At 30.5% G+C, this 20,504-nt stretch overlaps 1 protein-coding gene across 4 annotated transcripts in view; it reads right to left on the reverse strand.

The window, feature by feature from the left end:
* The window catches only part of LOC108764965 (uncharacterized), a 36,242-nt gene extending 16,598 nt beyond the window's left edge, over positions 1–19,644 (reverse strand). For 2 of the 4 annotated variants that reach the window (XM_018513407.1, XM_018513405.1), the window contains exons 1-2: positions 19,190–19,644; positions 16,035–16,203 (exon numbers count right to left, since the gene is read on the reverse strand). In XM_018513407.1, the coding sequence (XP_018368909.1) occupies positions 16,035–16,041 (7 nt within the window). In that variant the 5' untranslated portion in view covers positions 16,042–16,203; positions 19,190–19,644. The remainder of the gene's footprint in view (positions 1–16,034; positions 16,204–19,189) is intronic. The other 2 variants (XM_018513406.1, XM_018513409.1) reach the window with 2 other exon arrangements.
* Positions 19,645–20,504: the final 860 nt, after the last annotated feature.

The following is a 20,504-nucleotide window of genomic DNA, read 5'->3' on the forward strand; positions in this document are numbered from 1 at the left end:
TAGAGATTTCTTAATCTTCTGAGGACCGACATGTTTTTCATCGACTTTTTTATTTTAAGGGCTAAAACTTTTTTGTCATTGTCATGGCGTTGAGTGGCGAAAAAGGTGGTTCCGCTGTCGAGTTTCTAAAGGGGCCTCAAAAGGTTAATGCAGCTTAGTGACAGGTTAACAGGATTTTGTTATGCCTGTTAAAAGTAACATGCTTTATACAAGACTAAAGTATTAGTTTTTAATTTCCAGACTGAAAGATATGTCGATAAGCAATTTATTTTCAGTTTCTCGGAGGTTTAGTACGGAAAAGTATTTTTCTAAAAAAATTGAACGAAAGTTTTGTTGATGCAAAAGATACAGCTTATTTCTCTGAAATAGCTCAAAAGAATAGTCTGCTTCAATATACCTAAATATCAATATCCACGACACGTAGAAACTTCTCTCTTCTTTTCAAAGTAGATGTTTCAAGTAGATAAATATCTTTAAATTTGTAATACATCTGTTTGTCAAGTCTTTTTCAATTATGACAAGCAGAACGATTTTCTTTCAAGAATTTACAACATATTATATTTATTAATTTTTTACGAGATTTCCGTTTATACGTCGCTAATATTCTCTGAAAAAGATGTAAACATAAATTTCATATTCTTTGGAAGTGAAATAATTATATTTCAACTTTTATTGGAAAAAATATATGAAAGAATGGGCCGCAAGTTTTTTTATCTCGGAACAAAAAATTATTGCTGATATAATCCTCTTTGTTTCTGTGATTGATTACTCTTGTTTCGAGTCGAAGCTCACATATTTTATTCCTTTATCCCGGAAAAATACAAGAATTGCGATTTTTATGTCTCAGTGAATTGAAAACCTATGTAAATAATAGTTTATCATTTTCGGTGTATTCTTCATATTACGAGAAAGAAAACAGAATATGCAAATGTCACAGTGACGAGATAAGATATAAGGCAATAAATATCACAATGTGAATAAATTAAATGTGAAGAAATAACGTTTTATAAACAGAAAAGAGAAATTAATTACTTATGTAAATATATTACTTAGAAATTAAATAAAATTATTTTAAACTTGAAGTAAATATATCTCTTTTTTATTTTACGCGAATACAAGGAGCTTGACTGTGAGATTATCATGAAATTATTTGATTTCGAATAATATTTATATTTAATTACTTTTTACATTGCGAACGTACGAGGTAGAATTTATCAATCCGCAATAGAGTTGGTAATAATTTCACCGTAAGAATGAAAGATCTTAAAACTTTTCATTACGTATGTGATTCGTTGATATGTCATGCCGTTGCTTCGATGTGCCATAAATATATGTACATAAACTATATATGTGAATAATAATCCAGTATGATATTTGCCTAGAAAAACCGTGCTATAGTGAAAATGACGTTCAAAGAGGACAAAGAGTAGGCGTAAACTAAATTTATCATAAAGTGGCGTGTCGTTGATGCATGCTCTTCCAAAGCATATTCAATTTTCCGATGATAGACAGATTAATTATAAATATGGTTTAATCCAAATTTGGAGGTTAATGATGAAAGCACTATTTTTATACATACAAATATTTATTATTATAAAATAAAACTTGTTAATGACGTTGAGAAATTAGATTTAAATATGTATAATAATGTTTGCTACTTATTTTTGAAGTGGACAGATACGCGTTTTAGGATGCAGTCAATACCAGATGTAATTCCAATAGGAATAACAGTTGCGAAGCATTAAGGATTGCGTGAAATTGGCGGCGTTATTGTCAAACTTTCCAACAAGAAGTTTATATATAGTTCAACTAATCACATGAATAAGTTCGAAGCATCTCCAGCAAACTTAGAGATAGAGTAGTTATTCACATCTGTACAAGCAATAAATTTGTAATTGTAAAGTTTTATTGGCTGAATAATTTCATTTTCTCTATTGTGGAATTTCTAAATTCTTTGCTAGGTATTCTTGTAATGATAGCATATTATATATATATAATGCAAAATTGTGACTTTTTGACATATACAAGATATGCCTGATTAAACGCATGTTATTTAATCTACGAATTTTTTTATCTACATATTTTTCGTAGATATTTCTAAATATCAAAAAAAGGTTATTATTTGTCGCATTCTAGCTTTCTAGTTTTTACTAATTTGTATTTTGAAATCAAGTTTAAAATTAAAGTTTTGTTGGGTTTTATTTAAGATATAATTCAAGAATCTGATATATCTTATTAAGTATTTATAATTCAGAATAAGTAGTTTTGTCTTTTTTAAACAAGAAAAATTGACCTAAGCTTGCTAAAAATTTCGGTAATTCAAAGAAAATATATTAACAAATTCAGTATAACATAATTTTATTTTTTAACTCGTATTAATTTTATCATAAATAATTTCACTATTGCACATTATACTACAATACACTAGACTTGAGATCTGAGCAATTTCGATAACCATAAGTCTTGCATCCATTAGACATTAGTAAAACGTTCTCTCGACCATTAGATCTCTAATGGCTATTAAAGCCATTAAGGTTTTCCTAATGCGTCGCATTTCAGTTGGCAAAAAAAGCAATTTATTAATCGTACAAACGTTTATATTTAAGTTTATAAATTGTAAAACACAATCACGCGTGACGTGACTTTAAAAACGGATTTTTCAAAATTGAGAAACAGAAATGGACGACAAGGAATTTACGCGATTTATAGTTTCATGAAGATAAATGGTGCAGAAAGGACACATATGGTGCATTACAAAAAGTTGTGATGACTTTTTCGTGAGACGGATAGCGTAATCTTTATTTTTTTGCTGGAATCCTCGTAATTTCCTATCTTTTGAGGAGAAGTTACGCAGAGAGGAAGAGGAATTTGCCGCGTGCATTACATAGTCTTGAATTTATATTCTGAACGTGTTCCTTGGTCTTGGAGTTTGCATGAGCACCCTCACATTGTACCCTCGCTGAATTTATTCAAGATTGAATCACTACATTACATCCGGCGCTATATTCCGCGTTATGAGTAAACTTCTTGTCTGGTGATATCCGGGATAATATAAGATTTTTATTACTCAACTCAGGAGCTTTTACTTTTGCTGCGTATAATAAGATCAGCAATGCTGGCATTCCGTTCCAGCGTATTCTCGAGAAATATTATTGTTAATTCTTTCCAGAAGTAGTTACTTAGAGGATACTTTTTTTATTTGATTTTACTTAGTACGTATATATTACAATAATATCGTGCGCGAGTTCTGTTTATTTAAGAGTAAGCTGTTCAACTAAGTGCATATATAAAATTTTATTTCCAGAAATAATTTCCGTTGCAATTTCCTCGTCCTTATTTCGTGGCAGTTGTGATATTCATAAATATTTGAGATGCACGATAGATTATCGACTCTGTGACTAATTGATTGGCGCTATTCCAATTCTTGGATAAGATATTGATTGCTGTCTGTGAATATATTAATATTTTTCTGCTTCTCTATTTCTGTTTTTGAATTAATTCGATTAATACAATTTATTAGATCACGTGAACGAATTTACTTCAACATTCTTGAAGAAGCATTTTAATTGAATAATTCCAAAGAGATATTTTCTCACATTAACAATTGCAGTCTCGGATGGTAAAATTCTCTCGGTTACCTTTTAGTGTTTCTTCCTGTGGACATTTCCGCGGAAAAGCTTTCTTCTGTGAAAATAACTCGCGTCAAACTTCGCGAAACAATTAGTTTCAAACGCTAACGAGTCGTAATTATTGCATCAACGTACGACGTATGTAGGAAACGAATTGTTATGGTTGGGTTATTTTACTGAAATTGCAAGTACTTTTTGTGTCGCTACAAAATTATTGATTCATCTGCAAGTTATATTAAATGAGAATTGATGTCACACAAAAACGTCAATGTAGCAAAACCGTGAAGTTTGCCACAATAAACTTGAATGTTGGCTTGCGTATACTCGAATTGTTGTAAAACTGTTTTGAAAATTTATGGTTTTCGCCAGGAACGTGTATATATGTTATATGTAACCATTGCTGTTCGATTCATGGCAGACATTTTTGTCGATAATACACGTGAAATGTTAACATATCCAGTTGAAACTTTATATTGCCTGAATTTTTGCAAGAATATATCGAGGTAAAATTTATAAAAAGCACAATTTTTGTATGGTCATGTTAAATATTGAAAATTGATTCGGATGTAATACAGAATATTGCGGAAGTAAATGCTACGTAATTAAAGTGGCTCTATTTTACAGCAGTTATAGCATAATCTGACTAATACGCACAGTTTGAAGCTTTTCGTTATCGTATACCCTGCTTTATCTAGATCTGGCGAAAAAGGATACGTGTTACAAAGTTTACGTGTGCAGCATACAGTATATGCTGTAGAAAAACGTGTAGACTGACATACGTGGTAATTTTTCCCAAGCTTATAGAGCGACGTTACTTTCCACAGTATCTTCCCCGTCTTGCTTGAAAGACCACTTGCAATATTTTTCGCATTTGGATTCTGCAGGATATAATTCAGCAGAAAAATATTGTCAGCCAAGTATGCGCGCATGTCGAGAAGTATTAAATTCCGCATAAGTTTGATGAGACTTATTGTTATATTTATTATATTATGTACTAGTAAAATCGTACTATTTAATAAGTGCAACCGACCGTGCCACAGTATATATATGTATATATATATGTATATATATATATATATGTACTTTAAATTCTTTATTCAGTCATTTACAATTTGTATTTGCCAAAGAATGTATAGAATGTTATTTTACATAAAGAGCTGCGGTTTCACAGTGAGATACAGTTACCGTCGATGAAAGGAATAAAAGTTCGATTTTTTCTGAAATTTAATATTCTCTGCGAGGAAAAGGCGTATAAAAAAGTATGTATAAACACGCATTGATAGTGTATTATATTGTTTTGGAAAATAAATTGTTCTTTTTTTTAAAGTTGAAAAATAATGACCCCAAATAGATTCAATCGAGCGAATATCATCGAGCTTTCGCTCGCAGAATCAGTCCACTTTTTAAATCCCGTTCTCATTCTTTTCCCCGTCCGTTTCAGGACTTTTCTCGTAGATTTTCTAAAACTTGTTTTCACTGTAAACGACATTATATCTCTAGCAACGCGAAATCTTTCCTGTTTTCATGAAAGTTCAATTTAGACTTGGGCGAATCTCATTCTAAAATTTCCCGCCATTAAATGCAGCGATATGAAACTTTACAATCTATTACACAGCATTTTGTGTATACATATAATCAATGAAGTGTAAAAAAACATAATTTTTTTTTATAACTGCGGTTTATCGTAGAAATTTTTCAAGGAAATGCGTCGTCATTAATTTAAATAAAAGTGATGTGTTTTGCAGATTTTACGCTTCTGCAATTTTGATATCGTATTATGTCTCCTTCTATAACGTATGAGATATCACAGAAAAGTTTGAACAGAATTGTCCATCTGCAGATTATATTATGACACTGTGTGTGTTGTGTGTCCATTGTTTTTCTCTTATATACTTCTACAGATAATAAGCTTTACTCTTTATGAATATAATTCTATCTTTTCCTAATTCTCTTTTGATTAACATATGAAGGTATACATTTGCAAGCCACTTTAAATACCTGCAGTGTTACCTCCTCGTTAACCCAGATCACTAATGTGGATTTATCCGGTGACGCATTGGAGCGGAAACGAGAAAATGTGATCTTGCCCAATCCAATTTGATCGGTTAACTAAATACAATTAAGTCGTGGTTTATTAATTATCGCGCTCTTGTTCATCAATTCTATATTCTGATTAATATTAAAATTCTCGTATAACTCTCAGCATATAATTCTTACCCTTTGCTGAATTTTTAAAGGTGATCTATCCTTAATTTTCATGCTGTGATGCCTCTTTCGCAACTTTTGAATATTTAAATTTAAATTAAATTCATGTGATATAATAATAAAGCATTCAATTCGCATACGTATGCATATATGAGTTAATTAAAAAATAGCCTACACGATTTATCAACGTTTTTTAATATTCTATGATAATAGCTCTGTTTTAATTTTCCATATTAAACAGTTCTATAATCAGTTTTAATTTTTGTTAAGTAGTAATTGGCGCTAATTATGTTGAAAACTTAACGCTAATTTACAAACATAAAATCTAAATTTTATAATTTGCAAATAGGAGAGCTGTGCTAAATTGGATTTAATAAACTAACTGCGCATTTAAAGAGATTTCTTTTTGAAATGATAAATAAATAAAGAATCTTTTATTCCTATTTTTATGAATTATGACAGCTGCACTTGTGCCATTTAATATTCTGTGTTTTATAAATAGAGCAAACGATCGAGTAAAAGATCGTTAAATATACAGTTGATTAATTTACGTTAGTCTGAAATAAATAAAACAAAGAAATAATTAAAGAGCTACAACGTTTATGAAGGAAATGAAAATAAACTCGCTTTCCCATGATTTCATGATTAGAATATGAATTAGTACGTTTTCAGTATGCGTTTTAACGCCATGCGATATAACTGTCACTGCAATTGCGCGTCATACCGCTCACTAATTGCGACCCAGACACACAGCACAAAGCGTGGGTGTTGGCGAATAAGAGCGAGAAATATTGATGAATGCAGAACGAAGGTTTGAGCACGAAAGTCGAGAGATCGAATGAAGGATAAGAGGAGCTGGTACAAATAATGCTAGGAAGAACTGAGATACTTAGCTTGTAAGTGAACGAAAATGTTTTTACCGATACATGTGCTAAAGTTGATATATTCTTTCGTTCATTCGTTCCAGAAACGAATAGCGCACAAAGATTTAATTGCGCTTTCATAATGATTTTCTCTGGCTGTGGTTAATTAGTTAATAATATTAATAAATAAATGACTTTTGCGTAAGTATTCTAAAGAAATGGGATAATAATATTCTTATTTTATATGTTTTTTTAAATAAAAAAGGAATTCGATGTTTAATATATGCGGGTTTTAGTCTTTTAATACAGCCACGTGCTTGCGGTTGTGAGTAAAATTTCTGGCTTAGAGGTGATGACTGTTCTGTGGTGCGATCCCATATACATAGACTATGATTTACGACAGAAACTTTCGACAACTTTCAAAAAGCATTCCTAAAGCATGACAATGTAAGTTCGAGAATGTATGCGTATGGTAAAAGTTTGAAAATATTTATAATGGCTTTAAATTTTTCAAGAATTACGATATATACGATGATACTTATAAATAATGTAATATTAGGCATAAATTTTTTTTAACATTTTGTTTTATAGATAGTTATTTATTGCGTCAAGATTATATGTATAGTAAAAGCTTCACATTTTTGTGCATGTATTGTGTTGTTTTTTATTAAATATTTTATATTAAATGTTTTGTATTAAATGTTTTAAATATTTTATATACTTTTGATTTGGTGTAAAAATTTTTCCTATTTGTTAACATTTAAAAAATTTCTTTATTTATGAAGAGTTAACAGAAGTAATAATGTGGAGATAAAGAAAAAAAGAAACATTTTTATATTTCCATTTTAATTTACAAATATACAATTTAATGAGCTAAATTATTATCTTTTTAAATATTAATTCTTTTGAGCGATACTATAATATTTTCTTATATTTGTATATGTTATAGATTAACATTGCCATTACAAAGGATTTATTGAAGGAAAAACTAATTGTGCGTAATCGGTTCGGAAATGTCGGGTGGTTGTTGTATTATAATAATCGCTTCGGGAGTGTCGTACAAAGTAATTGTCCGTAACATATTCGCGAGTTTTCTATAAGAGATAAATTTGATCTGAGAGGAGGAGACCTAAGAGGCATCGGGCGACGTCGAAGTATCTTAGGGTGAGTATTATTTACTTTTTATATGTTGTTATATTAAATGACTATTATTTCTTTACTGTTTTTTCTATCTTTAAATTTAAAAAAATAAAAATTAGAACAAAAGAGACTTTTACTTGCAAAAATATAAAATCTTATACTTAAGAAAAAGAAATTTTTTAAAATTATAATTATTTTAAATATTTATATTTAAAGTAAGAATATAAAATTGGAGGATCAAAATATAATAGTTATTTTTTTTAATATTAAATATTTTGATCGCTGCAATAATAATTTTTTTTTATACTTGTATGTTACAGATTAACGTTGCATTTACAAAGAATTTATCGAAAGAAAAACTTAATATGCGTGATCGATTCGGAAATATTGTACGAAGTATCGCGTAATTGTTGAATTATAATAATCGTTTCGGGAGTACCGTAAAAAGTACCGCGCAATCGTAATTGTCCACATTTTCACGAATATTATGTAAGTGCAATGAACTCTAATGTGAGAAAAGGAGGAGGCTTAGGAGGCATCGGGCGACAGCACAACAACCTTGGGGGGAGTGAGTTATTTATTTTATTTTAATAGTCTATTTTAATGAGATCTATTACCCTTTTATTCTTTTCTTAATCTTTTATTTAGATTAAAATAAATATTAAAATGTAGAGATTTTTACTTGTAAAAATCTTATATTTGAAAAAACGTTTTTTAAAAATTACATAATTATATATTTTAAATATTTATTTAAAGTACGAATAACAAATTTAATGAGCAAGCAATATGTTATTATTTTAATCTTCAAAATTACCTATATTTTTTATGTTAAAATAAATAGGAAACAATGTGCATGAAAAATGAGAAACTTTTTGTATAGGTTATTTTAATTTTTTTGTACATTTTTCTTTTCCATGTCCGCTGTAATTTAGTAAAATTTAATTTTTATTAATAATGGAGTTTTTACTGTATATACTTGATTTCAGATTACACAATTAGTTAGCGAATTTAAACATTTATATTAATAGTACTGAGCATACGTAAAAGTTTCCTTTCTTGCCAGAGAAGTTCCATTATCAAAGTTTAACAACAGAGGATTATATCTTTTTTCTTTCGGACAAAAATTACTTTTTTGCGTAATATGGACGTCACAAAAAATCACTATTATGCTATCGCACATATGTGAAATCGCCACTATTTGCGATAGCACATTATTTATTACCAAAAGACCTAATGAATAATCGTTACGCACGTTGGCGCATCATGAGAATGATTTATTGTGATCCACCTGTTGTGCTACAATAGATCATTACGTTGAGCATATTGGAAGTAATACCAACATATATTTTGTACATGATTATTATAAAATAGATGGCTATTTTTATATGTATGTGTGACACCATAATTTACAAAATCTCCTTCGGAGTTTATGTCGCTACCAACGGGAAACGAAAATGAATAGGAGTGCAAATCCGAGCTTATATCGTAACATACATTTAGCAGATTTTAAATTAGTCCTGCAGCTTGTACTTAAAATAAATCTCCCTTTAAAGGTTATGTAAAAACTCTGAAAAATTTCTAGAAACATTAAAATATACTATAGATTGTAAAAAGCATTATAATTTATACATTTACAATGCTTGAAAATATAAGAGATAAAAAGTAGTTTAATTATACATATATATATAATATATATGTATATATATATATATAAAACTAATCCAAATTTAAATTAATATAATGGAAAGCTAACACAACTGACTGCATGCGTGCTGTAGTAACGCAGATTATAAATTAAATTATGAAAAGTAGGTACAAGTATATTTTTAATAAATTTTGGTAATTTTGTTTCGACAGACAGAGATTGTCATCTTTCTGAGAATAACGTTTATAAAATTTATGCGTATCTCCCAGAAATTTTGATGATTAATTTTATTGAAAGTTAGACATATCCGATAAATTATACGCTAAAGATCGCAGGAGATCAGCGATTCACATCGCATTTGAACATTCTCGGAATTCAGAGGACTTCCCTTTTATTCTTTGTTCCCTCGCCAGGTTCTCAACCCATCTTTACAACGTCGAAGCTTTGCCTCTCGCAGGATATTCCGCGATTTCAAGTAGATGTTGGAAACAATTCGTGATATCTCCGAGGGTTTTCTTAGCTATTTGCATCGAAAAGATGCGAATTGAATTTAACGTTTTTAGATTTTAAAAAGGAAAAGATATTTGAAGTTAATTAAAGTCAATGGAAAAGTGCTATTCAGCATGCATTTGATGTGATTAAAACAACATTGTAAAGAAACATAAAAACACTTTTTCAGTACATATTTTTATTTTATTTTATGCTAAATTTGAAGTAGATATCAATATTTGTCATTCACACTCAAGTACAATCCCAAGTAACAATTTCATAAATGTAGTTAGGAAGGGAACTTTTCGTTCATTATAACTAAGTGCAGAATCTACCGTCGAAGTTTGAGAAACTTTCGTATTGCTACGAGGCACGCTTCTATAGTAGATGCAAATTAGGATTTTCGTAATGAACACTATAATATGCTGTCGATTGTGTAATTTAATAATTCTGCTTGTTCGTGGTTGGAGGGATATGATTAAATAATTTCCTGTTGGCCATGGAATCTATTCTTCGATATCAATCGAAGGATTAGTTCGTTATTGATTTGCAAATTGTATAGATTTTTCGTGCCAAATTTAGTGGACGGTCCTCAAATTAATTTGACATTTAATGTGTATATGAGTTATATAGATGTAATTCAAACATTTTGGCGCACGTATTTGTCAATTATTATACATAAGTTATAATATCTATCTATACGGAATTATATTGAACATATACATAAAGAATTCTCTTTGTCTCCTTTTTTATCAAATATCGAAGATATGATTGTTATATTAGTGATATCAGAGGGAATGAATAAACGGTTAACTATATTGGGAACGATTGTATGTTCCAATATCATTGCGCTTTTTACTAAATTGACGTTTTCAGATAGAGTATTTCGCTCTGTGAACCCGGAAATAGAACTTTCGATGCAACGCGATAACCAACGATGTGGACAACAACGTTCATTCGGTTTTAGTCAATTCGTACGAAATATGAAATGTTTGGTCGTGACAAATGGTTTATATCTTTGTGCTATATAATTTTACTTTTTATATTATTATCATATATTATTTTTATTAATATTTTTGCTAAGTAATTTTATAATTTTGAGACCTATTCTGTGATTCTTAACGACTATAACTGTATAGCGTTACATAGTCATTAAGAGTTACAGAATAGGTTCCTTTACCTCATATTTTAACTACGTTTCTTTTACTTTTCCATTAAGTACCACAAATCAGTAGTAAAAAAAATTAGTGTAATTGTTAAATAAATTTCACGATATTTTACGATTGATTCGAACCATTATACATAACGTTGTTATTCTTTTTATTGCTTTAGTGACTGTATAAAGTTTTGCGGAATGGTTCTCCTCTCTATGCAAAACGGAAAAGAGAGCGATACCGAAAACGAAACAGGCGACATCGCATGCGGGATGTGAAACGAACCGCCGCATAATAGCCGACGAACAGTTTCATTTATCTATTTGTCGTCCTTGCAATTCTACCGATTCTCATCGTTTCTATCTCTCTCGTCTGAGAGCTCTGATTTTTCTATATCGTATTTGGTCATCGCGTTTTACGATCTATGCTCTCTTTCTGCCATTATCGACACCACCATCTGACTGCATATTATCTATTATTCGCTGTATTTACTGGTGGTACTTGGTGGAGCTAGTTTACGAAACGATATTGACTGCAGCACAATAGAGCGTTATTACTGTAATAACGTTACTGTTGGTCAACTGATGCGACAATAGTGATGTTACTATTTCGCGTATACATTCTTGCAGTGAAAGCTGCATCTAAAGCTATAAGTCTATTTCATGAATATAAATTACGTTCATTTAATGAATATTATTGCGTGTTATGCTTTTGATGGAACCGTAAGTATATTATATGAAAAATAATGTAGTGGTTTTTAATTGTCAACATTTAATTTCTTTCTATACATATAATTTAATTCTTTGTAGTTTTATGCTGATTAGGTAGTGAGTTTTGTATCAAGTTTTCCAAATTCGAAGTATAATTATAATTAACTAGGTATACTTTTGGAATTTTTTTTTTCGTGAAATTACTGAAATAACAAAAATATTAATTTATTATTTTGTATTATATTACACTGAAAACATTAGTTTGAAACGAAAATAAAATATTTAATATTAATTCATTTATTGAAATTAATTTGAAAAGGTCATTGGCTGATGAGTGCTTAATTTAATAACGAAATTATAATATTGTAGTAAATATATGTTTGTGTAGGAATGATTAATTAAATAAACGGGTATAATTTGAGGTGATGCGCAGGAATGGGGATTCCGTTTCATTGTTGGATAAACTACTACGAATCTTAATATAAATCGAGATAAGGCAATGCAACCACCACCGGACGAAATAACGTGTCTAGGAAAGCGTCCTTCAGGGACAAAGAGCTTTTCTTTCCGTGATTTTGATTGACCTTTTGGTACTATAATATACCCTTGTTTGATAAAGCGTATACTGGGTCTCCAAATAAAATGAGCAACTTTCTTTTTTGACACTATAACCCATAAAAAACCCATCAATTCTTAATAAAGCATACAATAAAGTTTTTTCTTTATATTAAATATAGAACAAAGGAAATGTTCTATATATAATAAAGGTAAGATACATTTGTGTGAGAAGATATATGCGTTGATATAAAATTGTTTTTACAAAAACATTTTTACGATGATTAATATAGGAATTTATTCAAACATTATTAAATATATGATTTTGATTAATTGCAATGAAATGTCAAATCGTAAAATATGTTCTTCAATTAATTCGAATACTTGAAATTATTAAATTTACATGAGATTAAGAGAAATTTCCAAATAATTTTGCAATCGTTATTTTTAAAATAATATTTTAAATACTCTTTCAAGGAGTATATATGAACTCATTTCAACGCTTATGAGAGAGTCACAGGTGTAATATTCGCTATTAGCGCGTTTATGGTGTAGAATCCTTGTTCCGTTTCCCTACTTTAAATATTGTAATACCTTCGATATTGCTCTGTAAGCGGATACTACCTTCCTTTCTGCTCGGTGAATTTCATGTCGTTACTGGAAACTAGAAAGCGGAACAAGACCCTTCGGTGATCTATTTTTCGGACATGTCAGAGGATAAGAGCACTTCGGAACACGAGGAGAGAGAGAGAGAGAGAGAGAGAGAGAGAGAGAGAGAGAGAGAAACTAAGGAACACGACAAAAAGGAATAAAGAGATCAGTATTGGCTTTGAAACGCGGACCTTGTAGAACATTACGACAAAAAACCTATATCACTGTATTATTATGACAACTTTATATCCATGTTGTTCGATTTCTTTTTCGCATAAATTTCTCGCGCGTTTAGTTTGACACATTTCACAGCATGTTCCTCTGTATCTGATGTTTTTATTTGATTTACGAGAAATATATAAATCTGATTTTTTCGCTAATACCCAATTTTATAAAATAGACAAATACTTATATATATCAAAGTTATTTCTTCATATATGACACATTTATCTGTTTTAAATTAAAGAATATTCCTGACAAATTATCTGTATGATTCCGTAAAAGTTTTGGAATTTATAACGTTGATAATATCAATTTATTTCCAAAGTTCGCGAGGTGCGTGTTGTAGGAAGATTTTAGGATGCATTAAACATTTCCATTCGTGCAAACTGTAGTTTTAAAGATTGGGTCAGAGATACGTTTCAACTTTCCCGGAGTACGGAATATTGCTGGAGGAGTACGTATAATTGCGCAAGCTAGGTAATTGCATATAATAGTATCTTCCGTAGCCCCTGGTTACTGGCTAGCTCGTATCAATTCCGTTAGAAATCAGCGTAAGAAAATATTTATTTTTTCCACAATAAAAAGAGTGTTATAGAAGTGGAAATTATACACATTGATTGTGAATGAAATTAAGATCTTGCGTGTAATAAAAATCTTATATAGTTATATTTATATGAATATTAAAGATTGAAGATACAGAGAATAATGTTTTAACAGAGCACAGTGCTTATAGTGCGACCACCTGACAGTTCAGAAGTAAGTTGCAAAAGATTGTTCAGACGTGTTTTGATGCTTACAAATCTATGCGAGAATTCTGCGAGTATACCTCAGCAGTGATAGCCAAAGTTGTTAAACTTTTTACTCTTCTACCGCGGTAGATACTTCTGGATGTTCAAGTTTGAGGGGCTCTTGATTGTGTTCGCACTTTGGGTGCTTCGGTAATTGCCGACCGTGGAAAGTGCGTGGTAATTTTACGTCCACTTCGCGCGGCAATTCTTGCGAAAGGGTTACATGGTAATTCACACAAAATAATCTACCGTCTTATCTGTTCTGTCGAGAGAATTCCGTTTAAATTTCATCTACGACATAAAACCGGCTGAGGGATTTACCTAAGAGATGGTCCCGTAAAACGCACCATAAAAGAAAACGTTCTTCAGTGAAAACGTTCTTTAGCGCCAGTAGAATGTGAGCAATTGCGAATATATATTTTTAAGCAATATTATTGCGAATCCTTCTTTGAATAAATGACGTAATTAGATATTTATAGCTGTTTTGAAATAACTAAATTTGTTATTTAAAACTGATTTTTCTTCTAAATGTTGTGCTAAAATATTTAAATATATAATAATAAATATTAAACATTTTTTATTTTGGATATTTTTTTATTTTTTTGTTATATTTTTTAGTTAGTGTATATATGAAATATATATACAGTGAGCTTATGGTATATACTTGTATACTAAGCAGTTCTCGTAGATTATTTTGCCTGAAATTATGCAGCTTCATTATATACAAGAACCTTAATGAGCTATTTCACAGATGAGAGCTCGTTTTGCTAATGAATAGAAATACGTTTCGTTAAGACGATCACGAAGGGGATAAATCATAGTCTACGTGTACATAAAATTATTTCAAAAAATTCATAACAGTTTACTTATGAATACCTAATTTATGTGAGAAGTTATAACGGCAATTTCTGTCAGCGTATCATTTTTTTGCTGTAATAAACTAGATATTTATTAAGTTATAACTGATTCTGGATATTCATTCAGATTTTTTCTTGCAATTTATAGATTTTGTGAATTGCAAGGAAAAATCTGGAGTGGATAAAATTAGTACGCGTACGCATCCACACGTGTGGATATGGATTTAATTATTATAACGTCTACTTTTTCGAACGCGATTTTTAAATAGCTTTTTCATTGTGCATTTGGAAAAGCCAAAATAAAAGGGAATGAAGATGAGTTGATACGTAGAACTAGAGTGCAGGGACGTAATAAAGGTTTACTACTCGCGCAGTAAGCAACGTGCTAGTATAAAAAGTAACGTGTAGTAAGGCAACAACACTATAAAAGCCCAACGGTACGAAAAAGGACTACTATATGAACATACGTTGTATTTTTATCATTACATACAAAGTGAATCAGAGTCGTTGAATCAACTTTTTACCCTATGTGAAAATTATCGACTTTATACCTAATTGAATTGTAACGTGTGCAGTCAATTATTTTCTCATAGGGTAAAAAGCTGGCTCAACGACTCTGATTCACTCTGTATATCAAGAAATTGATGCGAAGAATAATTTTATATAAATATATATATAATGTTGTATGCTCTTTTATAAGTTTCATCATGAATATTATGTTTTGTCAAGAACATAGGTTTCTACGTTACTAACTTTCTTACCAAGCACGAAGTTTCTTACTTATTGCACATCGTACACAAAGTTTACTTGTTAATAGATTCTATTTACCAAATGTTTTGAAATGTTTCTTAATCGTGGACGAAAGTTTGATAATGATCGAAATATATAAATTTATCATTTTGTAATTCTGACCAACCGTGAGGATGACGTTAACACAAGAATTTCATAAAAAAGAATATTTTTTTACGTCAGTCATAATAAAATTGTGGTATCTCTTATTCGTTTTTTTGGGGCTTCTGCTATTTCGATTTTTGTACGAATGAAATTTTATCTGAAATTGATCGCGAAGGGGTCACGGGGTTAACGAGACACGAAACTTGAATCTTGAATCTTAAGAGTATCATACCTGGCATCGTATCATTCCTCTTCGACAAATATGGGCAATTCTACCCTTGGTCCTGGTTGATTCGATGTCTTTTGGATGAATCCAGAAAACACGTTTTGCTTTTCTATGAAAGTTTCGGCAGCGCAGCTTGAAAGCAAAAAAATTGCCTTGCAATCAAGCCATTGGTGCTCTGTGTATCAAGAGGAGGTTTGTGTTACAGTTAAAATTCAATTAATCTTTATTACCTATTTACTTTTTTTTTAACTATTTTTGCGTTTCTTTATTTTTGTCATTGTATAATAAAAAGTGATATCTTTAGTATATGATTATACATATATAAATTACATTATACATAGGGTAAATTCGGGTATGATGGCCATAGTTTTTTAAAATGCAAAAAACATACATTTATTCTTGTTACTTTTTAACAATATTTGAGATATTACTTTCACTGAAGCTTAAAGTAACAAATACTATCGAAATTAAAGAGAAAATACTTAACAGAACTTTAATTTGATCAAAATATTACAAAGTATGCATTGGCCATCTTATCTGATTTTTAGGGAAAAAATGACCATGTGATATTAAGAAAGATAGCCATAGTATTTATAAATATAATAAATAGTGAAAATAAAAGTATTAATTATAGGTCACAATTTATGTATCTTTATTGTGTATGTAATGTTGATTATGGTAGCTTAACTGTAATTTATTAGACATTATAACAGTTTTTAGCAGACATATGCAAAACTTTGCAGATAGTCGAAAGAAAAAAGATTAGATAATATTTATAATATTGTTATTTTGAACAGTGTACTTATATGAACTACTGTAAATATTGATTATCTTTAAGAATGACTATAAAAATGCACTATTTATTAATTATTGGAGAAATTATGGCCTATGGCCATCTTTTCCATATGGCCATAATATCCTAGTTTACCCTATATAAATTTTATATATGATTATGCATATATAAAATAGTTAAATGTAAACTGCAAGATAATTTGTGCGTAAAATATGATTTCAGACCCTTGCACGTCATTCCTGACAAATAGGTATAAATTATACTTGCGTTATCGCGTAATTCGTACACATGTACTATTTATCAAGATAAGTGATGTTTAGACAAAATTAGATATGTCCGGCCACATCTAAATTAGGCCATTGGGCTAATTTCTATGCTTGGATATATTCGTATGCTCTATTTGAATAACGAACTTGGTTAAAATACATCATTAATCATTATTTATTTATATTACTAAATACATAAGAGAATAAGAATTAAATTAATTCCGATAGCATTAGCGCGAAGTATTCGCGCTATTAAATTTTCTTTCTATTCTTTTTGGTCGTGGCAATCATTTACGTACATTAAAAATTGATGTTTTTATCATATATAAAGAATCCCGAGCTTGATCAAGAAAAACATTGCGTTAAAATAAATCGCTTACATTGTAACAGCATATCAAAGGGTTGAAACAAAAGGCCCGTTATTTTTCCACGTTTTTCAACTTTTTTCTTTTATTTCTTGAAATCTATTTTGTTTTCATTTAGCCGGAACCCTCTTGCCTTTTTTGTTGATAGGAATTGTTCGTGCGAGAAGTTACCGTACGTTGCAAAGTAAATTGAATATCATCCATTGACACGACACTTTGTTTCGGGCCACTAATTTCCATCACGAGGTTGACCCTTGTGATTAGATTCCATTTTTTAAAAAGGAATTCAGCTCTTATCTAGATAGGAATTCAGCTCCTATCTAGACAGGATTTCTACCACCTGCCAGTCTTTTATAAACGATCGCCATTAAACGGCTCCAATATCGTGTATAACGGATCATAAAAAATGTAAGAAATGACGCACTGAATATTATTTTGCTGGAATTATCTGCTTTAATTAAACGTAATGGTGTCATTATAATGACACCAGGTAATAGGCAATTCCCTCTTGCAAAGAGCAGGCTATCTAACAAAACGTAGAAAAAAGAAAACGATTTATATAAAAAATCTTTATCTACGATACATTTAATATATTACTCGCACGTGTTATAATCTGCGATATCTGCATTACGTGATTCGACATTCCCGTTTACATTCTTAGAAAAATATTAGCGAAATAAAATTGACGGATGCATTGCCATGCAACGTCGAGGAAACATTATGATCTTTACTAGATAGAAGTAATATTTTATAATAAAAAGGCAATTTTTCAATCTGGAAATGATCCACCCTTTATATATCTCGCTTATTAAGCGTCATAGCAAGTGACGTGGGATAATGCTGCAAGGAGTGTGTCCCCGTCGGAACTATTCGCAGTCATGAATCAGCAATGGGTGCGGGTATCGAAAGTCGATACGTCATACTGTGAAGTGTGAACAGAAACTCGCACAATTGGCAGAGTTTTTGGATAACAAGTCAAACACGAAGTCATGTGAAAACGCAGTATGGCTATACAAACGCGAATAATTCAATGTAAACTTTAAATATGTATGCTTGAAAAAGGATTAATTAAATTCTATCGATTTACTTTGATATTCGCAACTATCTAGGAAAAAATGTTATATACATATACGAAGGACATACTTTATATGTATATAATTATATATAATTGTATATGAAATAAGTATGTCAATATATAATTATACATAATTATATATGAAACATTTTTTCCAGGCAATGAAATGTCAAAGATATAAATTTAATAAATTAGAATTTTTAAAGAGAACCTTGATGTTCTAAAAATATAACTTTTTTCTTTTCTATTTTGTATAAAATCATAAAATTATACTTTTTATATATTTTACATTAATTTAATTTTTAGATATCAATATTATTTCATACAAATTTTAATAATGTATAATACTCGAAATCGAATAAGTACCTCTTATAATGAATAATATGCATAACTATTGATGTTAATGATGGCATTTATAATGGTAAACGATTTTTTAAATAATTTTAAATTGTAATTTACAATTGTAAACATATAATAATATCAATTTCTATAATTATTGTTGTTATGTTGACATAACCGCAATAATGGTCGCAGTTATTTCACATCCTGGCATATTCATATGTATACAATACATGACTCGCGTAAATAAAATATGTTCGAGGCAGATACCGGAAATGCCACAATTCTACCTGATATTAATTAGTGGACCACATTTAACATACCTAGAAGCTTATTGAACGCGAAATCCTTGTGACGTGAACTCTATGAAAATTTTCCGGGTGGCCGTCGCACCGGATCTTCCCTTGTTCATGCTTGGATAACTTCGTGTATTCTCCTCGTCGTTCTAGTTGGAGACACAAGAACATTAACCCGTGTGCACACTAACTTCCGCGAAACTAATAATGAGTCCTTTCTGAGTTCTTCTCCGAACACGTTCGGCAATTTGACGTGTCATACCTCGTGTGTTAGCATTTTTGTAAATAAATATGTTACACTACTTTGGTATAAAAGTTTGGGACATTCTCCATGGAATTTCTAATAGTTTAGCGTCTGCGATTTTTTTTAAATATAATCGACAAAGTTTTAATTTCGAGTTAAAGAAAAATTGATTTGCATTTAAAAATTATACCTTATTAGATACTTTTTGCAAATTACATAAACGATAAATCAGAATCACTGATTTTTCTGAATAATACACATAATATTTCATCTCAAGAATGGATCTGGAAACCCGCGAAACGCATAATCCCCCCCTTATACAAATAATATTTAAAATATCTCTATTAATTACACTTTCGTTAAGTATATCGTTTGATTGATTTAAAGACATTTAAAGTACATTTTCCAACCAGTGCAAGTCAGAGTTGGAGATGCTTAAAGATCGATTTCTCTCTGTCATCAACACATAGCGTATATCCCCGGAAATTCACTAGTAAGCTCAAGTTCGTCGGTCTCGCGCCTCTCAGTCGTGTCACGTTCGGGTTTTCTTTAGATTTCTTCGCACGACCGTACTTTTAAAATCGAGCCTTTCCTCGGTTTAGACTGCAATTAATTATGGCTGTGCACGACGTCTCATTTTCACATGTAAATTTTTCACGTGCAAAATTCGAGACATTCTGTTGGTTTATTCGACTAGAGTTTCCATTTTAACCAGTTTGGCAGAAAAGATTTGCCAGTTTTATGTTTTGTCATCAATTTTATAGTGATCGACGTATTTCGTAACACAGAAGTATTGTGGTTCTTTTTTTTTCATAAATCGGACGCGATTTCTGTCAGCCTACGGTAGTAGTTTCCGAAACCTCGTGTGTGTGTCGCGAGCACCAAATTTGTATACAACTCGAACTCCTCGACGGCTCTCGGCCGACTGACTGAAAACTAGGCTTTACCTCCTGCGCCTCGTCCGCGCATGTGCGCATGTATAAGACAAGATTTTGGTAGAAAGTGTAGAAAAATTACAAGACTGCAGTTTGAATGCACGGTAATTCATTCATAAAAAATATGCTTGCAGAACTTGGTTCTATGAATGACTTATATGGT

This window comes from Trachymyrmex cornetzi, unplaced genomic scaffold (genome assembly GCF_001594075.2).
Source record: "Trachymyrmex cornetzi isolate Tcor2-1 unplaced genomic scaffold, Tcor1.1 scaffold468, whole genome shotgun sequence".
Lineage (NCBI taxonomy): Eukaryota > Metazoa > Arthropoda > Insecta > Hymenoptera > Formicidae > Trachymyrmex > Trachymyrmex cornetzi.